This window comes from Rhinoraja longicauda, chromosome 13, assembly GCF_053455715.1.
Source record: "Rhinoraja longicauda isolate Sanriku21f chromosome 13, sRhiLon1.1, whole genome shotgun sequence".
Lineage (NCBI taxonomy): Eukaryota > Metazoa > Chordata > Chondrichthyes > Rajiformes > Arhynchobatidae > Rhinoraja > Rhinoraja longicauda.
In genome coordinates, this window is record NC_135965.1 from 44,523,435 (window position 1) to 44,548,373 (window position 24,939).

At 44.9% G+C, this 24,939-nt stretch overlaps 1 protein-coding gene across 1 annotated transcript in view; it reads right to left on the bottom strand.

Moving 5' to 3' along the window:
* Nucleotides 1-24,939, bottom strand: part of si (sucrase-isomaltase) — a 265,194-nt gene that overhangs the window by 66,793 nt on the left and 173,462 nt on the right. The window contains exons 27-29 of the mRNA XM_078410873.1: nucleotides 14,867-15,010; nucleotides 8,954-9,169; nucleotides 2,324-2,478 (exon numbers count right to left, since the gene is read on the bottom strand). Of these exons, the coding sequence (XP_078266999.1) occupies nucleotides 2,324-2,478; nucleotides 8,954-9,169; nucleotides 14,867-15,010 (515 nt within the window). The remainder of the gene's footprint in view (nucleotides 1-2,323; nucleotides 2,479-8,953; nucleotides 9,170-14,866; nucleotides 15,011-24,939) is intronic.

Sequence of the window (24,939 nt, forward strand, 5' to 3'; positions counted from 1 at the left end):
CAAGGTTTCCAATCCAGCTTAGGCGAGAATCAGGGTGAAGTATTTAAATAGAGTCACAGGAACAGCAGAAGCCAGAGGACGGAGCAATAAACCAGAGGACATAGGTTTAAGGTGAAGAGGAAAAGATTTAATAGGAATAGATTTAATAGGAATCTGAGGGGTGACTTTTTTTTTGGACACAAAGTGTGGTGGGTGTATGGAACAGGCTGCTCGAGGAGATAGTTGAGGCTGGGACTATCCCAAAGTTTATGAAACAGTGAGACAGGTACATGGATAGGACAGGTTTGGAGGGATATGGGCCAATTGCGGACAGGTGGGACTAGTGTAGCTGGGGCATTGTTGGCCGGTGTGGGCAAGTTGGGCCGAAGGGCCTGTTTCCACACTGCATCACTCTACGACTCCAAGGAATATTGGTGTGTTTTTGTGTGAAATGCCCTTAAATCTGCAGTCGATTTATCAGTAATCACTCATGGTTCATCAGACAGCAATGAATGTATTTAACATGTCTTGTCCTAGTTGCTAGAGAATTTTGGAATGGCACCAGAACAGTTCAGAGAACAGGGATGCACTCATGAGTGCAGAGGAAGAATAAGACGGTGAGCAAGGCCAAGAGATTGTGGTGTCGGAAGCAACTGCACAACTGCTTTAAACCAAAGATAAGACACAAAAAGCTGGAGGAGTAACTCAGCGGGACAGGCAGCATCTCTGGAGAGAAGGAATGGGTGACCTTCGGGTCCAGAACCTCCTTCAGACTGATCAGAGATTGTGGTGGCGCCCACTGTCAGAGTGAGGCCCAACGCAAATTGGAGGAACAGAACCTCATATTTCAATTGGGCACTTACAACCAGAGGTATGAATATTGACTTCTCTAACTTCAAGAAACCCTTGGTTTCCCCCTCTCTCCATCCCTCCCCCATCCTAGTTCTCCGACCAGTCTGACTGTCTTCCTGATTAAATTTTACACTGTATGCCTCATTATCACCTTCCCCCCAGCAAAAAATGATCTATTCTATGTTTTCCTTGATCTGCGTCCCCTTTGATGTCTCATTTTCACACCTTACCCTTCCATATCTCTCGTTTCCCTCTCCCCTGACTTTCAGGTTGAAGAAGGGTCTTGACCCAAACCATCCCCCATTCCTTCTCTCCAGAGATGCTGCCTGTCTGCTGAGTTACTCCAGCATTTTGTGACTATCTTCGGTTTAAACCAGCATTGCCGGTTCCTTCCTACACACTTTATCTGTGGTGGTGTTATGGATTTGGGGGAAAAGAGGTTATAGAAACAACTGGTATGTCTTTGCAGTGGCTTTTGGATGTAGGCTGTTCATAAATTCATAGGTTCTAGAAGCAGAATTAGGCCATTCTGCCCATCAAGTCTACTCTGCCATTCAATCATGGCTGTTCTACCTTTCCCTCTCAACCCCAATCTCCCGCCTTCTCCCCATAACCTCTGACACCCGCACTAATCAAGAATCTGTCCATCTCCGCCTTAGAAAATTCCATTGACTTGGCCTCCACAGCCTTCTGTGGCAATGAATTCCACAGTTGTGATGGGCTATCTTGGAGAACTAATGGATCAGGTCAACATGGAGTCAACACCATCACCGTGGCACCTCACTGACTAAAAGAACACATTCAAAATTTGAATCATCTTATTAATAAACACAATTTAATTTAGTTTAGTTTAGAGATACAGTGCGGAAATAGGCCCTTCGGCCCACCGAGTCCGCAGCGACCACACAATCCCCGCACACTAACACCATCCTACACACACTAGGGACAATTTTTACATTTATACCAAGCCAATTAATCCACAAACCTGTATGTCTTTGGAGTGTGGGAGGGAACCGGAGATCTCAAAGAAAATCCGAGATCTCGGAGAAAACCCACGCAGGTCACGGGGAGAACATACAAACTCCGTATAGACAAGCGCCCGCAGTCAGGATAAAACCCGGGTCTCTGGCGCTGTGAGGTGGTAACTCTACCGCTATGCCACCGTGCCGCCATCTTCTTGTGTCTAAGAACTTCAAAGCCCTTGACCATCTCTGGAGCAGGTCCATTGTTGTTCATACCCTCCACAATCAACCCTGTTGTCTAGTTGATATTGAGGCCTAGGTTGCTGTCTTGAAACCAGGCCACAAGGTTTTTCGATCTCTCTCCTGTGCTGAGAGTTTAGTTCCAGATATTATTCGAGTTGTTTATTTTGGAAGAAGTATTACTTTCAAATTGTTTTGCTATACAGGATTGTTTACAATTCCTCACCATTTGGCTCTGAGGAGTTACTACCTCCACAGAAATGTAATAAATCAGAAAATCAAGCACTTACATTATTGTTCCAGTATTCTTTCGTTTGACTTGTATCCCAAAAGGATTATTGACAAATTCAACGTCATAAAGCCTTGAAGCACTATTTCCGAGAGTCGTGTTGGGAATATTTAATTGGATTGGAACCTCAAACCGCTTTTCCAGGGGATCAAAAATCTGGGGAAATAACAGTGGTTTATTTATCATTTATTAAATATTAGCATTTATCATAAGGTGTCCGGGCAGAAATGTCTGGGAGTGGGCTCAACTAGGGGAGATCTCGAAAGAACTGCCAACAACCGAGTGAGGTGGAGGACATTTGTCAATGGCCTCTGCTCCCTAGAGGAGCCTAAGGCAGAAGAAGAAGAGGAGATTTATCAAATATCAGCTTGTCTAAACTTATTGTGACATGCTCCAGCAGTTTAGGATGCAAAAGTTCATAAGTTTCTCAGTTCCTAGGAGCAGATTTCGACCATTCGGCCCATCAGGTCTATTCAACCATTCAATCGTGGGTGATCTATCTTTCCTTCTCAACCCCATTCTCCTGCCTTCTCCCCATAACCCTTGGCACTCGTACTAATCAAGAAGCTGTCAATCTCTGCCTTAAAAATACCCAATGACTTGGCCTCCACAGACGTCTGTGGCAATGAATTGCACAGATTCACCACCCTCTGACTAAAGAAATCCCTCCTCATTTCCTTTCAAGGGTCATAATTTTGCTCTCGATAATAAACAGAAGTTGCTGAAAGTGCACAGTAGCTTAGGCAGGTGAAGGGAGAAAGAGTTAATGTTTCATTAGCAGAGCTCGGTCCCCTGCCTTCCCAGCTATTATTTCTACATTTGCAGTATTTGAATTAATCTCCATATCCAGGTCAACATTCTTTCTTCTAAATAAAAAGGATTCATTAGCTCTAGTTTAGTTTAGTTTAGAGATACAGCACGGAAACAGGCACTTCGGCCCACCGAGTGCACACTGAACAGCAATCCTTGCACACTAACACTACCCCACACACACTAGGGACAATTTTACATTTCCACCAAGCCAATTCACCCACAACCTGTACGTCTTTGGAGTGTGGAAGGAAACCGAAGATCCCGGGGAAAACCCACGCATGTCACGGGGAGAACGTACAAACTCCCTACAGACAGCACCCGTAGTCAGGATCGAACCCGGGTCTCTGGCATTGTAAGGCAGTAACTCTACCGCTACGCCCTTTCTTAACAAAAACCGTACGTACATGTGATTTCACATGTCACACGATGTTGATATGGCCAGAATAGTGTTGAGGGACAATTTAAGAGTACCTTACGTATTGTATTATGTATTTCCGTAATGTACGTTGAGTACTTTTGTATGTTTTAGTATTCTCTGCCTCAGAAGGCAGTGGAGGCCAATTCTCTGAATGCATTCAAGAGAGAGCTAGATCAAGAGATCAAGTTCAAGATAGCTTTATTTGTCATCCAATATTGGACGAAATTCGGTCACCCACAGTCCAACAATAAAAGCATTAAATAGGCATTCAAATTACACAACCCCAAAACCCCCAAAACACAGTCCAACAATAAAAGCATTAAATAGGCATTAAAATTACCCAACCCCAAAAAACACACAAAAAAAGAAACATCCATCAAAGAAACATCCATCACAGTGAGTCTCCTCCAGTCCTCTCTCTCCTCACTGTGATGGAAGGCCACAATGTCTTTCCCTTCTCCCGCTGTCCTTGCCCGCAGTCAGGTTGTTGTGGTTGTCAGGGGGTATGGGGAGAAGGCAGGAACGGGGTACTGGTTGAGCTTGATCAGCCATGCTCACATTGAATGGTGGTGCTGGCTCGAAAGGCCAAATGGCCTACCCCTGCACCTATTGTCTATTGGAATTGGAGACACAAGAGACTTCAGCTGCGGGAATCTTGAGCAAAAGACAAACCACTGGAGGAATTAAGCAGGTCAGGGAGCATCCTGGTTTAGTTTAGAGATACAGCATTGAAGCAGCCTTTTAGCCTATCAGATTCGCACCAACCAATGATCATCCAAACACTAGCTGAACCCTACACACTCGGAACAATTTACATAAGCCAATTAACCTACAAACTTGCACGTCTTTGAATGTGGAAGGAAACCTGGAGAAAACCCATGCAGTCGCAGGGAGAATGCACCCGTAGTCAGGATCGAACCCGAGACTCTGGCGTTGCAAGGCAGCAACTTTACCGCTGCGCCACCGTGCCGCTCTCTATGGAGGGAAATTATGTCTTGAAGGAGGCTTTTCACCCAAAATATCTAAGAGTCTTTGGAAAGGTCTGTAAATTAAAGGTCAGATGGAGGCATAAAAGACTGCAGATGCTGCAAGTTAGGCTTCAGACTTTAGAGTTGCAGCATGAAAACAGGCTATTCGGCCCACTGAGTCGGTGCCGACCAGCGATCACCTCGTATACTAGCATTATCCTACACACTGAGGGCAATTTACATTTTTTACCGAAGACAATTAACCTACATGTCTTTAGAGTGTGGGGGGAAACCGGAGCACCCGGAGAAAACCCAAGCAGTCGCAGGGAGAACGTACAAACTCCGTACAGACAGCACCCGTAGTCAGGATCGAACCCGGGTCTCTGGCGTTACAAGGCAGCAAATCAACCACTGCGCCACCGTGCCGCCCAATCAAGGCAAAGGGCAAGGACTCCAGATTCAGGATCCTGAAGGGCCTGTCCCACTTTAGGCGATTTTTTAGGCGACTGCCGGCGACTGTCAAAGTCGTAGCAGATCGCCGAAATTTTCTTTTATCCGACGACAATGACCACGACAATGACCACGACAATGACCACGACAATGACCACGACAATGACCACGACAATGACCACGACAATGACCACGACAATGCCGAGTCAGGTCGAGATTACACCGTCTTCGGAAATATCGCAAAATTCCCACGCTTATCAATGCTTCGCCAGCGTCCTAATTTTCACTGAAATCACTGACAAGTCGGTAATTACTTGCGAGTTTTGAAATATAACATCTTGCCCGGGTTACTTGAAAACCAAGCTTCACAGTAACAAGGCATAAACTGGATTGACTTCCAATTTACTAATAGCGGTATTAAGAAATTTAATTTTAAAAGTGGTTAAATGAATTTTTGTGCAGAGTGTGGGCATTCTTTGAAAATGTACGGGAGATGCATATCAGGTTTCTGGGTTGCATATCTGGGTTGGGAGCCTACTTTAAATGTAATCGCTGATGGCCATAAACATCGCAGAAATTCCCACACTTACCTGACCGTCAAACTGTCAAACGTCCTGACGGTAAATAAATTGGTTAAACACAAGTATTTTATGGTATCTTCAAATGACCTTACTTAATTTAATATTACGTGCTTCTAAATGCATCTAAGAGAACCTAGCAAACCTGGGGACAGCATGCGACAGCGCCCGCAATAAGCAACGATACCTAGCGACAAGCCAGCTGTCGCCGAGAAATTTCACTCCGGTTGATTTCTCAGCGACGCGCCGAGATCCACTACGATTCTTTGAAGACTCCTCACGATCATGCCCGCGACACCCGGCGAACTGTCGGTGACAGCCTCGTCGCCGGCAGTCGCCTTAAAATCGCCTAAGTGGGACATGCCCTTGACCCGTAACGTGGACTACCCATTGGTCACCACAGATGCTGCCTGATCTGCTGAGTTCCTCCAGCAATTTGCTTTTGGAATATTGAACATGGAGAAGTGCAGCTCAGGAACAGACCAGCAGTTACATCGAGTTCCACCGGCAGTTTGCTATTTGCTTGTTCTACTGGAGTTCACTGGATTAGAAACGTTATTGAAATAGCCCCGATAATTTGCTACATTGCTACATCCTGCAGATCACACCAAAGTTACGGTGCACCCATGATAGATGATGTACAAATTAACCCCGGCAGCACCGGTCAAGTGAACTGCTCCGACCTTGGATAACGTGCACGCTTCGAATTCTTTGGCTCTTCAGTCCACACAAGCGGTGAAGACTCTGTCACTTTGCTCATCTGAGCCCCATGGCGAGGGTGAAGAGAGCCCAGGGTAATGGAAGGCGAGTTACTCATTGCTGATCACAAAGTCCTTCAGGGGTTTTCAGTGATGCTGCTGATATGGCCAAACCTGGTAATGAGGGGGGGACCTCATTGAAACCTACCGAAAAGGCCTAGATAGAGTGGATGCGGAGAGGATGTTTCCACTAGTGGGAGAGTCTAGGACCAGAGGCCCTAGCCTCAGAATGAAAGGACGTTCCTTTAGAAAGGAGATGAGGAGGAATTTCTTCAGTCAGAGGGTGGAGAATCTGTTGGAATTTTTTGCCGCGCAAGGCTGTGGAGGCCATCAATGGATATTTTTAAGGCAGAGACAGATAGATTTTTGATTAATATGGGTATCAGAGATGATGGGGAGTCAGCAGGAGAATGGTGTTAGGAGGGAGAGATAGATCAGCCGTGATTGAACGGCAGAGTAGACTTATTGACTGAATGGCTTAAATCTGCTCCTCTCACCAATGTCCTTGTGAATGGCACAAGACATGAACAGATGGCATCTGTCAATGTTTTCTGCTTTTGGCAGCTAGAGCTAGAATTATAAAAACACCAAGTGCTGGAGTAACTCAGCGAGTCAGGCAGCGTCTCTGATGATTATGCACAGGCGATGTTTCGGGTCGGAACCTTCCCAGAGATGCTGCCTGACCCGCTGAGTTACTCTAGTGTAAGAAAATAACTGCAGATGCTGGTACAAATCAAAGGTATTTATTCACAAAATGCTGGAGTAACTCAGCAGGTCAGGCAGCAATTCAGGAGAGAAGGAATGGGTGACGTTTCGGGTCGAGACCCTTCTTCGGACTGATGTCAGGGGGGCGGGACAAAGGAAGGATATAGGTGGAGACAGGAAGTTAGAGGGAGAACTGGGAAGGGGGAGGGGGGGAGAGAGGGACAGAGGAACTATCTAAAGTTGGAGAAGTCAATGTTCTGCAAGCTGCCCAAGCGAAATATGAGGTGCTCCAATTTCCAGTGGGCCTCAATATGACCTTTCTGTCATGGGCCTCCTCCAGTGCCATAGTGAGGCCCACCGTAAATTGGAGGAACTGCACCTCATATTTCGCTTGGGCAGCTTGCAGCCCAGCAGTATGAATATGTGGACCAAGCGCAGGCAGGTGGGCCTAGTGTAGCTGGGACATGTTGGTCAGCATGGGCAAGTTGGGTCGAAGGGCCTGTTTCCAATAACGTCACCCATTCCTTCTCTCCTGAGATGCTGCCTGACCTGCTGAGTTACTCCAGCATTTTGTGAATAAATACCTTCGCTGAGTTACTCTAGCACTTTGTCTCATAGATTCATACAGCATGGAAACCGGCCCTTCGGCCCAACTTGCACACGCCAACCAACATGCCCCATCTACACTAGTCCCACCTGCCTGCGTTTGGCCCATTTCCTTCTAAACCTGTCCTATCCATGTACCTGTCTAAATGTTTCTTAAAGTTGCGATAGTACTTGCTTCAACTACCTCCTCCGGCAGCTCATTCCATGCGACCACCATCCTTTGTGTAAAAAGTCACCCCTCGGATTCTTATTAAATCTTTCCCCCCTCATCTTAAACCTATGTCTGGTTTTTAAGTCCCCAACTCTGGAATCTGAGTACGTATTCCCATCTCGTCTCTAGTACGTGTTGCAAGCTTCCTCGCAGATATTTTGGTGGTAATAAATGACAGGGAAAGTCATTGTTGCAGTGTAAACCTGCAGTGGCAAGGCTTGCATGGGACAGATCGACATTGCTCCAGCGATCTATCCAAAACTGAGCAACACATCACCACTATCTGCCTGTAGAAATCATTTGCATCAGGTTTCCACTGTTTACACGATGTAGTAACTCACATTTTGAACTGAAGCACGCAGTTTGAACTATCGAGGATAAATTGCAAACGTGCCACCTGAATGACCGGGTGGGGCGGCACGGTGGCGCAGCGGTTGAGTTGCTGCCTTGCACCGCCCGAGACCCGGGTTCGATCCCGACTACGGGTGCCGTCTGTGTGGAGTTTCTACATTCTCCCCGAGACCTGTCTGAGTATTCTCAGAGATCTCCGGTTTCCTCCCACACTGCAAAGACGTACAGGTTTGTAGGTCAATTGGCTCGGTATAGTTTTTTTTAGTTTTAGTTTTCGAGATACAGCACGGAAACAGGCCCCTCGGCCCACCGAGTTCACACTGACCAGCGATCCCCACACTCTAACACTACCCCACACATACACTAGGGACAATTTTATACCAAGCCAATTAACCTACAAAACTGTACGTCTTTGGAGTGTGGGAGGAAACCGGAGCACCCGGAGAAAACCCACGCGGTCACGGGGAGAAGGTACAAACTCCGTCTGGACAACATCCGTGGTCAGGATCGGGCCCGGGTCTGCAGCACTGTAAGAGTGCAACTCTACCACGGCACCACATGCTTACAGCAGTTTAACAAATGCTAATTGTGCCTAGTCTGTGAAGGATAGTGCTAGTGTGTGGGGATCGCTGGTCAGTGCGGACTCGGTGGGCCGAATGGCCTGTCGCTGCGCTGTATTTCTAAACTAAACTAATCCGTAGGGTAATGCTCAATTTCTGTTTAACGATATGCTCTCAAAACCCCTTGGGTGTACACAGCCGCCTGAATCTTACCTTAAAATTCAACATATGGTCACTTAAGTATGTGACATCGACCCGGAGGGTTTCCACAGTCGGTGTCTGGTCTTTGTACCGTTTCGGATATGCGGTATTCCGTTTAATTTCAACACTCATTCCATTTGCTGTCTGTGTAATCCCTTTGGCTGTGTTCATTATGTAACCATAATCGCTTTCATAGAAACACCAAGGTTCAGCAAGATTGTCGGCTTCCTGCAAAAAAAAATTTTTTTTTTTAAATTCAAGTTTCCCCATAAAATAAATTGAAAGGCAAACAGAATCTAGCTGCAGGTACTGTAGGCTAAATTCATGAATCTTAGTGTCAGTGTAGGAAGGAACCGCAGATAGTGGTTTAAACCGAAGATAGACTCAAAGTGCTGGAGTAACTCAGCGGGACAGGCAGCATCTCTGGAGAGATGGAATGGGTGACGTTTCGGGTCGAGACCCTTCTTCAGACTGACCCGAAATGTCACCCACTCCTTCTATCCAGAGATGCTGCCTGTCCTGCTGAGTTAATCCAGCATTTTGTAGTCTCTCTTCAGTCTATTTCATCAGAATTTATTCTATGCTTTATTGTATGATTTAACTTAAGATCACTGATAATTAATCTACTAATAAAAAGCAATAGTTAATTTTACACATCACGAGTTAGTCACCACAAGGGCACTTTGGCCTCTATGCACTCAATTGTTGAAATTCTACATAAATTCCTTGTATCCATTGTTCAGGCTCTTTTGAAACCTATCACCGTGTTAAAGTGGTTTCATTCAGCTCATTCAATTAAATATCCAGATCACCAACCTTATTCTTATTAGAGTCAGCCTCAAATCTTTATTGCTTGTCACTTTATATTATATCTAATATAGGCACATAATGGAAAGACAAAGATGATTTTGGAAAATTAAACTTGTTTTTCTTTCACTCATGAAAGCATCAGTAGTACTCAAAATGTTCCCCTCTCTTGTTTTCCACTCAGCTGCTGCTCATGGATGAATGGTAACATGGTGGTAGAGCTGCTGCCTCACAGCGCCGGAGACCCAGGTTCCATCTTGACTGCGGTGCTGTCTCTGCGAAGTTTGTACGTTCTCCCTCTGGCCTGCATGGGTTTTCTCCGGCTTCCTCCCACACTCCAAAGACGTGTGGGTCTGCAGGTTAATTGGCTTCTGCAGATTGCTCTTTGGTGTGCAGGATACGACAGTGGGATAACGTAGAACTAGCGCGCGGGTGATCGATGGGCAGCGTGGACTTGGTGGGCCTGAGAATCTATATTGTATAAAGATGCTATTAGCTGGCACAGTTAATTAGAGATATTGATATTTTGTTGTAGATGGTTGTAGATGGCTACTTTTGTTGTTGTTTTAGCTATTAGAACATGAATACTTATTTTAAGTAGAAAGTAGTGAAATGGATGCTTGTTTGCAGAACAATGTTATCATTGGGAAATAATGTGTTATTAGTTTAGGAGTGAAAGGGAACAGACAGGCGCTAAAGGGTTCCTTTGTTCTTCAATGGGTGCCTTGTTCGGTAGTGTTAGCTTGGATGTTGAAGCAGTTAGCAGCAAGGCCATGCAGCTGCAGAATAATAGATTAAAAAAATCTTATTTCTCAATAGTAACTCCTTATATGGGCATGTGTGAAAGTAGGAAAAGTTAGTTTCACGTCTTCTCTCGGTGATGCGTTTCCTGAAAGCATGTGACCTGTATTAATGGTTTTGTTTCCTCTGTAACCACGTGAATTGTATTTATATTGTAATTGGTTGTTGATTCCTATGTAACACCCCTTTTCCTTTCTGTATAAAAAGTTATCAATCTTGGAAAAAGCTGTTCTTTCCCCCTCTCCCTAGTTGAGATCTTTTCACAAACTGTATTGTATCTGGAGATCCTCACGGAAATAACCCCACTGTGGAATAAAATCTGTTGTACTCACCCAGTATTCAGATTATTTTTATATCCAGACTAAAGGTATAGAACTCGGATTATCAGGCCTTCGGGCCTGTTTGCATGCTGTATCTCTAAACCAAACTAGACTGAGCAAAATGGGCTCGGTTCTGGAAAATGGCACTGGATTGGAAGTGCAGCGTGAAGAATCATTCGGACTACTGCTCCTATTTCTTATATACTTATGTAACAGCACAGAGCAGTTTGTTTCTCTACTAGTACACCCATTTCAGAGTGTTTACACAATGCTTTCTTTCATTCCATGGATTGCTTGCGTAGGGAACTGCTGGCCTGCAGTTAATGTAATACAATTCCAGGGAGAGTATAGTTGTATAGCGTGTTTCATTATGTGTAGGAAGGAATGGCAGATGGTGGTTTATACTGTCGACAGAAACAGCTGGAGTAACTCGGCGGGTCAGGCAGCATCTCGGGAGAAAAGGAATAGGTGAAGTTTCGGGTCGAGACCCTTCTTCAGACGGAGAGTCAGGGGAGGAGAGACATCATGTAGCAATTGGAATTCTCTGCCTCAGAAGGCAGTGGAGGCCAATTCTCTGAATGCATTCAAGAGAGAGCTAGATAGAGCTCTTAAGGATAGCGGAGTCAGTGGGTATGGGGAGAAGGCAGGAACGGGGTACTGATTGAGAATGATCAGCCATGATCACATTGAATGGCGGTGCTGGCTCGAAGGGCCGAATGGCCTCCTCCTGCACCTATTGTCTATTGTCTATAGCAATGGGAGAGGAAAAATGCCTCCATTTTGTGTGCATCCTGTCAGAATCTTTGTCGCCCATTTTATCCTATCCACCCTTAATCATTGGAACATCATTGAATGAATTAATTGAAAGACACAGCATGGAAACAGGCCCTTCGGCCCACCAAGTCCATGCTGACCATCGATCATCCGTTCACGCAAGTCCCACTTCCTCTCACTCGGGGCACGTTTTGTGCAGGCAATCTCTATGTCCTGCCATCTCTATCTTTCCAACCAGATATTTTGGAGCTTAGTAAACACTGGAAAGGTAATCATAGCTGACCAAAGACCAATCTTTGGCTGGTATTATACATACAGTAATTCTGATACTCACAATCATTTCCAGATTCAGCATTACTCTTTTCAAGGATGGATTTTACCTGGGGCTAATTTGCAAGCTGATCATTTGCTGAATTTTGCAACCATTTCTCCAATTCCATGCTTCCATTGAGTTTGTCTGCAGCTCCTGCTTAAGTCCAATCCCTCTCATATCTTATGTCTGCCAAGTCGTATTAGGGTTGGTGGATGTACACACATTCATTTTGTCACTGTAGGATTTTATCTGCGTCTATTTGCTATCTATCTTGCTTCATCTAAAGCCAGAAATGGAAATTGTTTTTTTTTTTTAGTTTAGAGATACATTGCGGAAACAGGCCCTTGGACCCACCAGGTCCCAAAAGACCAGCGATCCCCGCACACTAACACTATCCTACACACACCGGGGACACTTTACATTTTTACCAAGCCAATTAACCTACAAACCTGTATGCCTTTGGAGTGTGGGTGGAAACCGAAGATGTCGGAGAAAACTCTGTGTGGACAGCACCCGTAGTCGGGATCGAACCTGCGCCTCTGGCCCTGAAAGCGCAGTAAGGCAACAACTCTACCGCTGCACCATCATGCCACCCTTAAGTCGGAATTAATTATGGCCGTTCTGTTGCGCGATAATAATTCCTCATTAATCAGCCAGAACTCGATGTGAGCATAATGTAAACTCATCCAACATGTATCCTGAGTTCCTTTAAATTGAGGAACTTAATATTTTATTAATAGCCCTAGATAGGCCCAGCTCGCATAACAGTTCACAGAAGAACTTGGTTACTGCCCCAGTTTCCATCTGCATTCGGTTCGGAAATTAACCAACATTTCATTTGGAGTATTGTATGCAGTTCTGATCATCCCATTATTTTAAGGATATGGAGGCTTAGGAGAGGACATAGTTTACCAGGATATCAGGATTAGAGGGTATTAGCGAGAAAGAGATTTGGATTTTCATTTAGAGTTTAGTTTAATTTAGTTTAGAGCTGCAGCGTGGAAACAGGGCCTTTGGCCCACCGAATCTACGCTAACCATTGATCACGCATACATTAGTTCTATCCTACACACCACAGACAATTTACAGAAGCCATTTCACCTGCAAACCTGCAGGTCTTTGGAACGCGGGAAGGAACCGGAGGAAACCCACGCCGTCACAGGGAGAACGTACAAACTCCTTACAGATAGCACTGGCGGTCAGGATCGAATCCTGGTCTCTGGAGCTGGAAGGCAGCAACTCTACCGCGGCGCCACTTTGCTGCCCAAATCGGAGGTTGAGGGGAGACCTGATAGAAGTATATCAAATTATGGGTGAGGTAGATAGGGAAGGCAGTCAGGATCTTTTCGACTTGGTGGAAATGTCAACGACAGGAGGGTATTCCTTGGGTCTCGACCCGAAACGTCGCCCATTCCTTCTCTCCTGAGATGCTGCCTGACCTGTTGAGTTATTCCAGCATTTTGTGAATAAATACCTTCGATTTGTACCAGCATCTGCAGTTATTTTCTTATACTTAAAGTTTAACGTAGATGTTTGGGACATTTCTTTTCTACACAGAAACTGGTGGGTGCATAGAACGCACTGCCTGTGGTGGTACTGGAGGTAGATACAATAGTGGCATTTAAATGGATCACATGCAGGCAGAGGATTAATTGGTTTAATTTGGCATCATCAGCATTGTGGGCCAAAGGGCCTGTTTCCGTGCTGTATCTCTAAAACTAATACTAAATCAAGAAAGCAATTTTATTTCAATGCACCACCATACCATAAAATTGCAAGTAAATGCTACCTCATTCTTGATAATGTAATGAAAAGAAAACGATGATTATGGAAATATATTCAGTACAGCGCTGATATACTTTTCTTAAAATCCTTCCACAGTTCTTTTCTCTGGGAGTCATTTTTGTACAGTTCTTGACGGGCTTTTCAAGATTCTTTTTTTTTCCTAATTTGAAAAACCTCCTCTCCAGGTATAAATAAATCATGAAGGAAGATTTAGCGGAATTTTATGTCCCATTATTAGCATCACGAGCAAAGGTGGTTTTCACGTTGTGAATTTTCAACCATTGATTCGTCAAAGAATAATCTTTCATACATTGTAATTTAGTTCAGACATACAGCATGGAAACAGGCCATTAGACCCAATGAGTCCACGTTAACCATTGATCACCTATTCATAGACACAAAAGGCTGGAGTAACTCAGCGGGTCAGGCAGCATCTCTGGAGAAAAGGAATAGGTGACGTTTCAGGTCGAGGCCCTTCTTCAGACCTTTGATCACCCATTCTCACGATTTAGATGTTATCCCCCTTTCTCCTCCACTGCCATCATGTTAGGGGGCAATGTACAGCGGCAAATTAACCTACATACACACCTCCCAACATTTGATTTTACAAATTCAGAATTTTGATGTCCAAAATTCAGAATTTTACATCAAAATTCATAATATGCCGCATGATGCAACTTTTCAGCAAAAGCTCTCTGGAACGTCAGCGGTTTCGGGGAGACTTGATGGAAGTGTATAAAATCGTGAGAGGCACAGATTGGGTAGGACTTTTCCCAGGGTGGGAATTCCCAGGGTCCGACACTAGAGGTCACAGCTACAAGGTGAGAGGGGGGAATCGTTTGCTGGAGATGTGCAGGGCAAGGTTTTTTCACACAGGCAACGATGGCAGCTTGGAACAAGATATTGGTGTTTAAGAGACTTGCAGGTAGACACGTGAAAGTGTAGGGAGTAGATCATGTACAGGCAGATGAGATCAGTTTAAGTTGGCATCATGTTCGGCACAAACATTGTGCTGTAATGTTCGATGTTTTATGCAACATTGAAAATTCCTTTCATTTCTTGTTTTGCAAACTACAAGCTGGTATATATATATACATTTTTTTTGTTGGTCTTTAAATGACTTACGGTCCATGTGCAGCCTCGTGCTCTGCAGGAAGATTCACTCGCCTTTCCTTCTGGGTGGCAGTCAACTTTTACAAACTTTTGAGAATCCCACTGCACCGTATACGACTGCCCAAATACAAGTTGTAAACCTATCAGCCGAGCAACCTGTGGACAGAAAATCACTTTCATTTCAACATTTATTTAAGTGTCAATTACAAATGGTGTGTGTGTGTAAATATAATATTCATATATGTGATACAATTCACACACATATGCGTGTGCATGTGTATATATTTGTGCATGTATATATACTGTATATGTGTGTGTGTATATATATATATATATATTCATATATGTGATACACGACACATATATGCTTGTGCATGCGTATAGGAAAATAACTGCAGATGCTGGTACAAATCGAAGGTATTTATTCACAAAATGCTGGAGTAACTCAGCAGGTCAGGCAGCATCTCAGGAGAGAGTGGGTGACGTTTCGGGTTGAGACCCTTCTTCAGACTCCAGGGTTGTTGCAGAGTGGGTGGAGGGCTGCACGTTCAGGAGGGGAGAGGTTAGAGTGAGTCAGGGGAGTGAGAATTTGAGGCGGTTTAATGTCACGCCGGCAGTTGAGAATGAAAAGTTCTAGCGAGGGTAGTTGGACAACCGGGGGGGGGGGGGGTCCAAGAGGAGGGGGTCCGCTGGAGACGGGAGAAGGGGTCATCACTGGGGGGTGAGGACTCCTTCCCATGGAAAAAGGCTCGGAGGCGGAGGCAATGGGAGTATAGCTCCACATCATGGCGGACCCGGAACTCGTTGATGTGGGGGTGGAGGGGAGCAAAGGTGAGGCTTCTGCTGAGGACAGTGTTTGAGTCTGAAGAAGGGTCTCGACCCAAAACGTCACCCATTCCTTCTCTTCTGAGATGTTGCCTGCCCTGCGTGTGCATGTGTATTTATCTGTGCATGTTTATATACTGTATCTGTGTATATATATATATTCATATATGTGATACACGACACACATATGCGTGTGCATGTATATATATATATATATATATATATCTATATGCATGTATACATGTATGTGTGTCTGTGTCTAAGTGTGTGTGTATTTATATATATACACACACACACACACACATACACACTGAACCTTTTTTTGTTTATTATATTGCTTACAGAATAAATGTTTATTCATGTTTGCACATTCTGTTGTGCCAAGTTACTCTGATTTGCCTGTGTTTGGCCCATATCCCTCTGAATCTTTCCTATCCATGAACCTGTCCAAATGTCTTTTAAATGTTATATAACATATAACATATAACAACCACAGCATGGAAACAGGCCTGTCCGGCCCTACCAGTCCACGCCGACCATTCTCCCTGACCTAGTCTCATCTACCTGCACTCAGACCATAACCCTCCAATCCCCTCCTATCCATATACCTATCCAATTTACTCTTAAATAATAAAATCGAGCCAGCCTCCACCACTTCCACCGGAAGCCCATTCCATACAGTCACAACCCTCTGAGTAAAGAAGTTCCCCCTCATGTTACCCCTAAACCTTTGTCCCTCAATTCTGAAGCTATGTCCCCTTGTTGGAATCTTCCCCACTCTCAAAGGGAAAAGCCTACCCACGTCAACTCTGTCCATCCCTCTCAAAATTTTAAAAACCTCTATCAAGTCCCCCCTCAACCTTCTACGCTCCAAAGAATAAAGACCCAACCTGTTCAACCTCTCTCTGTAGCCTAAGTGCTGAAACCCAGGCAACATTCTAGTAAATCTCCTCTGTACCCTCTCCATTTTGTCGACATCCTTCCTATAATTTGGCGACCAGAACTGCACACCATACTCCAGATTCGGCCTCACCAATGCCCTGTACAATTTCAACATTACATCCCAACTTCTATACTCGATGCTCTGATTTATAAAAGCAAGCATACCAAACGCCTTCTTCACCACCCTATCCACATGAGATTCCACCTTCAGGGAACAATGCACAGTTATTCCCAGATCCCTCTGTTCCACTGCATTCCTCAATTCCCTACCATTTACCCTGTACGTCCTATTTTGATTTGTCCTACCAAAATGCAGCACCTCACACTTATCAGCATTAAACTCCATCTGCCATCTTTCAGCCCACCCTTCCAAAAGGCCCAAGTCTCTCTGTAGACTTTGAAAATCTACCTCACTATCAACTACTCCACCTATCTTAGTATCATCTGCATATTTACTAATCCAATTTGCCACACCATCATCCAGATCATTAATGTAAATGACAAACAACAGTGGACCCAACACAGATCCTTGGGGCACTCCACTAGACACTGGCCTCCAACCTGACATACAATTGTCAACCGTTACCCTCTGGTATCTCCCATTCAGCCATTGTTGAATCCATCTTGCAACCTCACTATTAATACCCAACGATTTAACCTTCTTAATCAACCTTCCATGTGGAACCTTGTCAAATGCCTTACTGAAGTCCATATAGACAACATCCACAGCCTTGCCCTTATCAATTTCCCTGGTAACCTCTTCAAAAAATTCAAGAAGATTAGTCAAACATGACCTTCCAGGCACAAATCCATGTTGACTGTTTCTAATCAGGCCTTGATTATCCAAATAATTATATATATTGTCCCTAAGTATCTTTTCCATTAATTTTCCCACCACAGACGTCAAACTAATAGGTCTATAATTGCTAGGTTTACTTTTAGAACCTTTTTTAAACAAAGGCACAACATGTGCAATGCGCCAATCTTCCGGCACCATCCCTGTTTCTAATGACGTTTGAAATATTTCCGTCATAGCCCCTGCTATTTCTGCACTAACTTCCCTCAATGTCCTAGGGAATATCCTATCAGGACCTGGAGACTTATCCACTTTTATATTCTTCAAAAGTGTCCGTACCTCCTCTTCTTTAATCCTCCTAATTTCCATCACTACTCTACTTGTTTCGCTTACCTCACATAATTCAATATCCTTCTCCTCGGTAAATACCGAAGAAAAGAAATTGTTTAATATCTCCCCCATTTCTTCCGGCTCAGCACATAGCTGTCCACTCTGACTCTCTAATGGACCAATTTTATCCCTCACTATCCTTTTGCTATTGATATATCTGTAGAACCCCTTGGGGTTTACTTTTACATTACTTGCCAAAGCAGCCTCATATCTTTTTTTCGCTTTTCTAATTTCCTTTTTAAGATTCCTTTTACATTCTTTATATTCCTCAAGAACCTCATTTACTCCCTGCCGCTTATATTTAATGTATATCTCCCTCTTTTTCCGAACCAAGTGTCCAATTTCCCTGGAAAACCACGGCTCTTTCAAATTATTATTCTTTCCTTTCCACCGAACAGGGACATAAAGACTCTGTACTCTCAAAATTTCACCTTTAAATATCCTCCATTTCTCTATTATATCCTTTTCATAAAACAACAATTTCCATTTCACTCCTTTTAAATCCTTTCTCATCTCCTCAAAATTAGCCTTTCTCCAATCCAAAATCGCAACCCTTGGTCCAGATTTGACCTTCTCCATAATGATATTGAAACTAATGGCATTATGATCACTAGACCCAAAGTGCTCCTCAACACATACCTCCTTCACCTGACCCATCTCATTTCCTAACAGGAGGTCCAACACTGCCCCTTTTCTGGTAGGCACCTCTACGTATTGCTGCAAAAAACTATCCTGCACACATTTTACAAACTCCAAACCATCCAGCCCTTTAACAGAATGTGATTCCCAGTCTATATACGGAAAATTGAAATCACCCACAATCACCACTCTGTGCTTACTACTAATATCTGCTATCTCCTTACATATTTGCTCTTCCAATTCTCGTTCCCTATTTGGCGGTCTATAATACACCCCTATAAGTGTTGCTAAACCTTTCTCATTTCTGAGTTCCACCCAAACAGCCTCCTTAATCGAGCCTTCTAGTCTGTCCTGCCAAAGCACTGCTGTGATATCCTCCCTGACAAGCAATGCAACACCCCCACCTCTTACCCCTCCGATTCTATCACATTTGAAACAATGAAATCCTGGAATATTTAATTGCCAATCGCAACCCTCCTGCAACCATGTTTCACTGATCGCCACAACATCATACTTCCAGATGTCAATCCAGGCTCTAAGCTCATCCACCTTTCTTACAATGCTCCTAGCATTAAAATATACACATTTAAGGGACCCATCATTTCTTATTCTCAGTTTATTTCTTTTCCCTTCTTTCTCTCCTACATATTGGGTCTGAGTGTTTCCCTTTTCTGCCTCCTGCCTCACACACTGCCTATTAGCTATCTGTGTTTGAGTCCCTCCCCCCAACCGTACTAGTTTAAAGTCTCCGCAGTTATTTTAGCAAATCTCCCCGCCAGGATATTGGTTCCCCTCGGGTTCAGATGCAACCCGTCCTTTTTGTACAGGTCATACTTCCCCCAGAAGAGGTCCCAATGATCCAGAAACTTGAAACCCTGCTCCCTGCACCAGTTCCTCAGCCACGTATTTATCCTCCACCTCACTCCATTCCTATTCTCACTATCGCGTGGCACAGGCAGTAAGCCTGAGATTATTACTTTGGAAGTCCTTTTTTTTAACTCTCTTCCTAGCCCCCTGAATTCTCCTTTCAGGACCTCTTCCCTTATCCTACCTATATTGTTGGTACCTATATGTACCACGACCTCTGGCTCCTCTCCCTCCCCTTTCAGGATATCCTGGACACGCTCAGGCACATCCCGGACACCGGCACCAGGGAGGCAAACCACCATCCGGGTCTCCCGACTGCGTCCACAGAAACGCCTATCTGACCCCCTCACTATAGAGTCCCCTATTACTACTGCTCTCCTCTTCCTTTCCCTACCCTTCTGAGCAACAGGGCCGGACTCCTTGCCAGAGGCCCGGGCACCGTCGTTGCCCCCAGGTAGGCTGTCCCCCCCAACAGTACTTAAACAGGAGTACTTATTTCCAAGGGGTACAGCCACCGGGGTACTCCCTAGTCCCTGCCTCTGTTCCTTGCCCCCCCTAACAGTGACCCACTTGTCTACCTCCCGTGGTCTAGGAGTGACCACCTCTCTGTAACTCCTATCTATAACCTCCTCACTCTCCCTGATCAGACGGAGGTCATCAATCTGCCGCTCCAGGTTCCTAATACGGTCCCTTAGGAGCCCCATCTCGTCACACCTGGCGCAGATGTGGATGTCTGGAAGACTATCAGACTCCCAGATTCCCCACATCTGACACCCAGAACAAAAAACTGCCCTGGCAGTCATACTCTCCAAACAAAGCCCCGCGCTCGGTTACTAAACCTACCGCCCGGCCGCTACTCCAACCGCTCCAACCGCCCACCCAAAAGAACTGAGTGATCTCCTGGGAGAGGCGAAAAACCGGATAAAAAACCCAGGCCAATTTGGGAAAAAATCCGGGAAATTCCTCTCCGACCCCAAGCTAGGCGATCGAAACTAGTCCGGGAGATCACACAGGTCTTACTCCTTACAATCCCCACACAATCCCCACACACTACTTCCCAAGCAACACAGCTTGGTGCTGCTTGCTGCTGCTGCTACTGGTGATATTGCTGCTGCTACTGCTGATTGCTGCTGCTACTGCTGATTGCTGCTGCTACTGCTGATTGCTGCTGCTACTGCTGATTGCTGCTGCTACTGCTGATTGCTGCTGCTACTGCTGATTGCTGCTGCTACTGCTGATTGCTGCTGCTACTGCTGATTGCTGCTGCTACTGCTGATTGCTGCTGCTACTGCTGATTGCTGCTGCTACTGCTGATTGCTGCTGCTACTGCTGATTGCTGCTGCTACTGCTGATTGCTGCTGCTACTGCTGATTGCTGCTGCTACTGCTGATTGCTGCTGCTACTGCTGATTGCTGCTGCTACTGTTGTTGTTCTAGTACCTGCCTCCTCTGGCAGCTCGTTCCAGATAACCATCAACCTCTGAGTGAAAAAGTTGTCCCTTGGGTTCTGATTAAATCTTGCCCCTCTCACCTTAAACCTAAGTATTGCGTACAGTTTTGGTCTCCTAATCTGAGGAAAGACATTCTTGCCATAGAGGGAGTACAGAGAAGGTTCACCAGATTGATTCCTGGGATGGCAGGACTTTCATATGAAGAAAGACTGGATAGACTCGGCTTGTACTCGCTGGAATTTAGAAGATTGAGGGGGGGATCTTATAGAAACTTACAAAATTTTTAAGGGGTTGGACAGGCTAGATGCAGGAAGATTGTTCCCGATGTTGGGGAAGTCCAGAACAAGGGGTCACAGTTTAAGGATAAGGGGGAACTCTTTTAGGACCGAGATGAGAACGTTTTTTTTCACACACAGAGTGGTGAATCTGTGGAATTCTCTGCCACAGAAGGTAGTTGAGACCAGTTCATTGGCTATATTTAAGAGGGAGTTAGATGTGGCCCTTGTGGCTAAAGGGATCAGGGGGTATGGAGAGAAGGCAGGTACAGGATACTGAGTTGGATGATCAGCCATGATCATATTGAATGGCGGTGCAGGTTCGAAGGGTCGAATGGCCTACTCCTGCACCTACTTTCTATGTCTACTTTTCTGTTTGATTCCCCCCTCATTGGGCAAACGGCTCTGTGCATTAACCCTGTCGATTCCCCTTATAATTTTATACAGCTCATAGTTCCAGCAACAGTATTTTCTGAGAGCAATGTTCAAATTATGCTGACCATTAAGAAAAAAACTAGTAGGGTGGATATTCCACTTAATTCTTTCTCTGGAGGGGAAAAAAAATCACATAAGTCATCTAGGTAATGATGACAAAATAAAAATGTTTAATTTTAATGCAAAATGTACCTAATTAAGCCATGGTAAATGTAATAAATATTTAGTTTTTACTGGCAATATGCATTAAAATTTAATTGGTACAAAAATCTGAACACTGAAAGTCATGCATCAACAATAATAAATTAATAAGCAATAGGATTGCTTTTTCCTAAACATGATCAAACTAAAGAATGCACTGAATTGTTCTACTGAGCAGACAGTAAAATTATCAAACAATGTGCACTCTATATTTTCCTGTTAAAGCAGAGTACAATATGGGACTTTTGAAGATATAATTTTTCAGAAAAATTCTAAATCTTCTCTTTCAATCACAATATCCTAACAAAACTATCGGAAACACAGACACAAGCAACCGCAGATGCGCGTTTGCAAATAAAGACACAAAGTGCTAGAGTAACTCAACGGGTCAGGTTAGAGAACATGGATAGGTGACGTTTCAGGTTGGGGCCCCTTCTTCAAACTGCGACAATTTGGGTCGGGAGTCGTCTTCAGGCGGCAACGTTTCAGGGCGGGACCCTTCTTCAGACTGAAGAAAAGCCCCAATCTAAAACGTCATCCATCCATGTGCTCCAGAGATGCTGGCTCACCTGAGTTACTCCAGCACTTTGTGTCAAAGATATTGTAAGCCAGGTTTACTTACATCAATTCAGTAAGGGGAGCATTGAATTTGCAATTATAGTTTGTATTGGTTTAAATTCGTTTAGGTTGTATATTATAAAGCATTACTTGTTTTTCATGCAATTATAAAGGAGTTTTCATTACCTCAGTGATTGCCTTATAGTTGATATATTCGGGTGGGTATAATTGTAACCAGACACTGCTTTTGTAAGCATTTATGGTGTCACCATCGTTCTCCATTGGCTAGTTATTTTTACTTTGTGCCCATTGTACAAGATTAGATACAAAGCATGAATTCAGAGTTATGCCTGGAATCAATGACTTTGCTATGAATAGGATCCAGTAAATTATCACTACCCTTTACATCTCAACAAACACAATAGCCGACACCAGGTGACAAAAACGGAACGAGAGGCTAAAAAAGAGAATGGGAGCTCAAGAGGCTGCACAAGCTGAAACACTACATAGACACAGTCATAGAGTCATACAACGTGGAAACAGGCCCTTCAGCCCAACTTGCCCATGCCGACCAACATGTCCCAGCTACACTAGTGCCACCTACCTGAGCTTGGTCCACACCCCTCCAAACCTGTCCTATTCATGCACCTCTATGACTGTTTCTTGAACGTTGGGATAGTCCCAGCCTCAACTACCTCCTCTGGCAGCTTGTTCCATACACCCACCACCCTTTGTGTGAAAATGTTACCCCTTAGATTCCTATTAAATCTTTTCCCCTTCTCCTTGAACCTATGTCCTCTGGTCCTCAATTTCCCCTGCTCTGGGCAAGAGATTCTGTGCATCTACCCGATCTATTCCTCTCATGATATTATACACCTCTATAAGATCACCCTCATCCTCCTGCGCTCCAAGGAATAGAGACCCAGCCTACTCAACCTCTCCCTGTAGCTCACACCCTCTAATCCTGGCCACATCCTCGTAAATCTTCTCTGAACCCTTTCAAGCTTGACAATAACTTTTCTCTAACATGGTGCCCAGAACTGAACGCAATATTTATTTTAGGTTAGTTATTTTTACTTTGTGCCCATTGTACAAGATTAGATTCAAAGCTTGAGTTCAAAGTTACGCCTGGAATCAATTACTTTGCTATGAATAGGATCCAGTAAATTTTCACTACCCTTTACATCTCAACAGACACATTAGGTGACAAAAGCAGAACGAGAGGCTAAAAAAGAAAATGGAGACTCATGGGGCTGCAAAGCTGATATCCTAGATAGACACAGAGTCATACAAAGTGGAAACAGGCCCTTCGACCCAACTTGCCCAGGCCGACCAACATGTCCCAGCTACACTAGGCCCACCTGCCTGCGCTTGGTCCACATATATATATATCCCTCTAAACCTCTCCTAGATAGGAACACCCTTCCTCGAATAGGTGAACAAAACTGAACATAATACTCTAAATTTGGCCTCACCAATGCCTTGGTACAATTGTAACATAACTTTCCAATTTTTATACTAAAATACACTGACTGATGAAGGCCAGTTGCTTCCTTTGCATGGTCCTCTGCCAGTGCTGGCAAGAAGGAGCTGTACCACAGGACATGAGGGATGTCACGATCATTACCCTCTACAAGAACAAGGGCGAGAGAAGTGACTGCAACAACCACAGAGGCATCTCCCTCCTCAACATCGTGGGCAAGGTCTTTGCTCGGGTCATCTTGATCCGCCTGCAGAAGCTGGCAGAACGTGTCTACCCAGAGTCACAGTGCGGTTTCCGAGCTGGAAGGTCAACAGTAGACATGGTCTTCTCCCTTCGCCAGCTCCAGGAAAAGTGCAGAGAACAGCGGATACCCCTGGATATTGCTTTCATTGACCTCACCAAGGCGTTTGACTTCGTCAGCAGCGATGGCCTATTCAAGGCTCTCCCAAAGATCGGCTGCCCACCAAAACTGCAGAGCATGATAGATTCTCTTCCACATCAACACGAAGGGGACAGTGCAGTTCAATGGCAGTTTCTCGGAGCCCTTCGACATCCGCAGTGGCGTCAAACAATGCTGCGTCCTCGCTCCCACACTCTTTGGGATTTTCGTCGCTCTGCTCCTGAAACATGCCTTCGGCACCACAACAGAGGGGATCTACCTGCGTACTAGATCAGACGGCAGGCTCTTCAACCTCGCCCGCCTCAGAGCCAAGACAAAAGTACGTGAAGCTCTCATCAAAGACATGTTGTTCGCCGATGACGCAGCAGTTGTGTCCCACACCCAGCAGGAACTACAGTCACTGATGGACCACTTCTATCGGGCTTGCAAGGACTTCGGGCTGACCGTACGAGGTGGAGAGGTACCCTGAGCCAACATCTCAAAACGGGGGAAGAGAAACTGATCAACGCAGCGGCAGAAAAGCGGGCACGCAGAAAGGATCGCCGCAACGTCAACAGACCAGAGACCACACACAAATGTGACCTTTGCGACAGAGACTGTCACTCCCACATTGGTCTCTTCAGCCACAAACGAAGCTGTGCTCTAGCCGAGGTTCGGAGCAAGCAGCCAACTAGGATGCATCACCCATGGTCAGCCATGACGGAGGGGCCTAACAAGAAGAAGGCCAATGTGCTGAAAGCCTTCTTGACCACCCTTACTACTTGTGATGCCACATTCAAGGAGCTATGTACCTGCTCTCCTAGATCCTTCTGCCCTACAACACT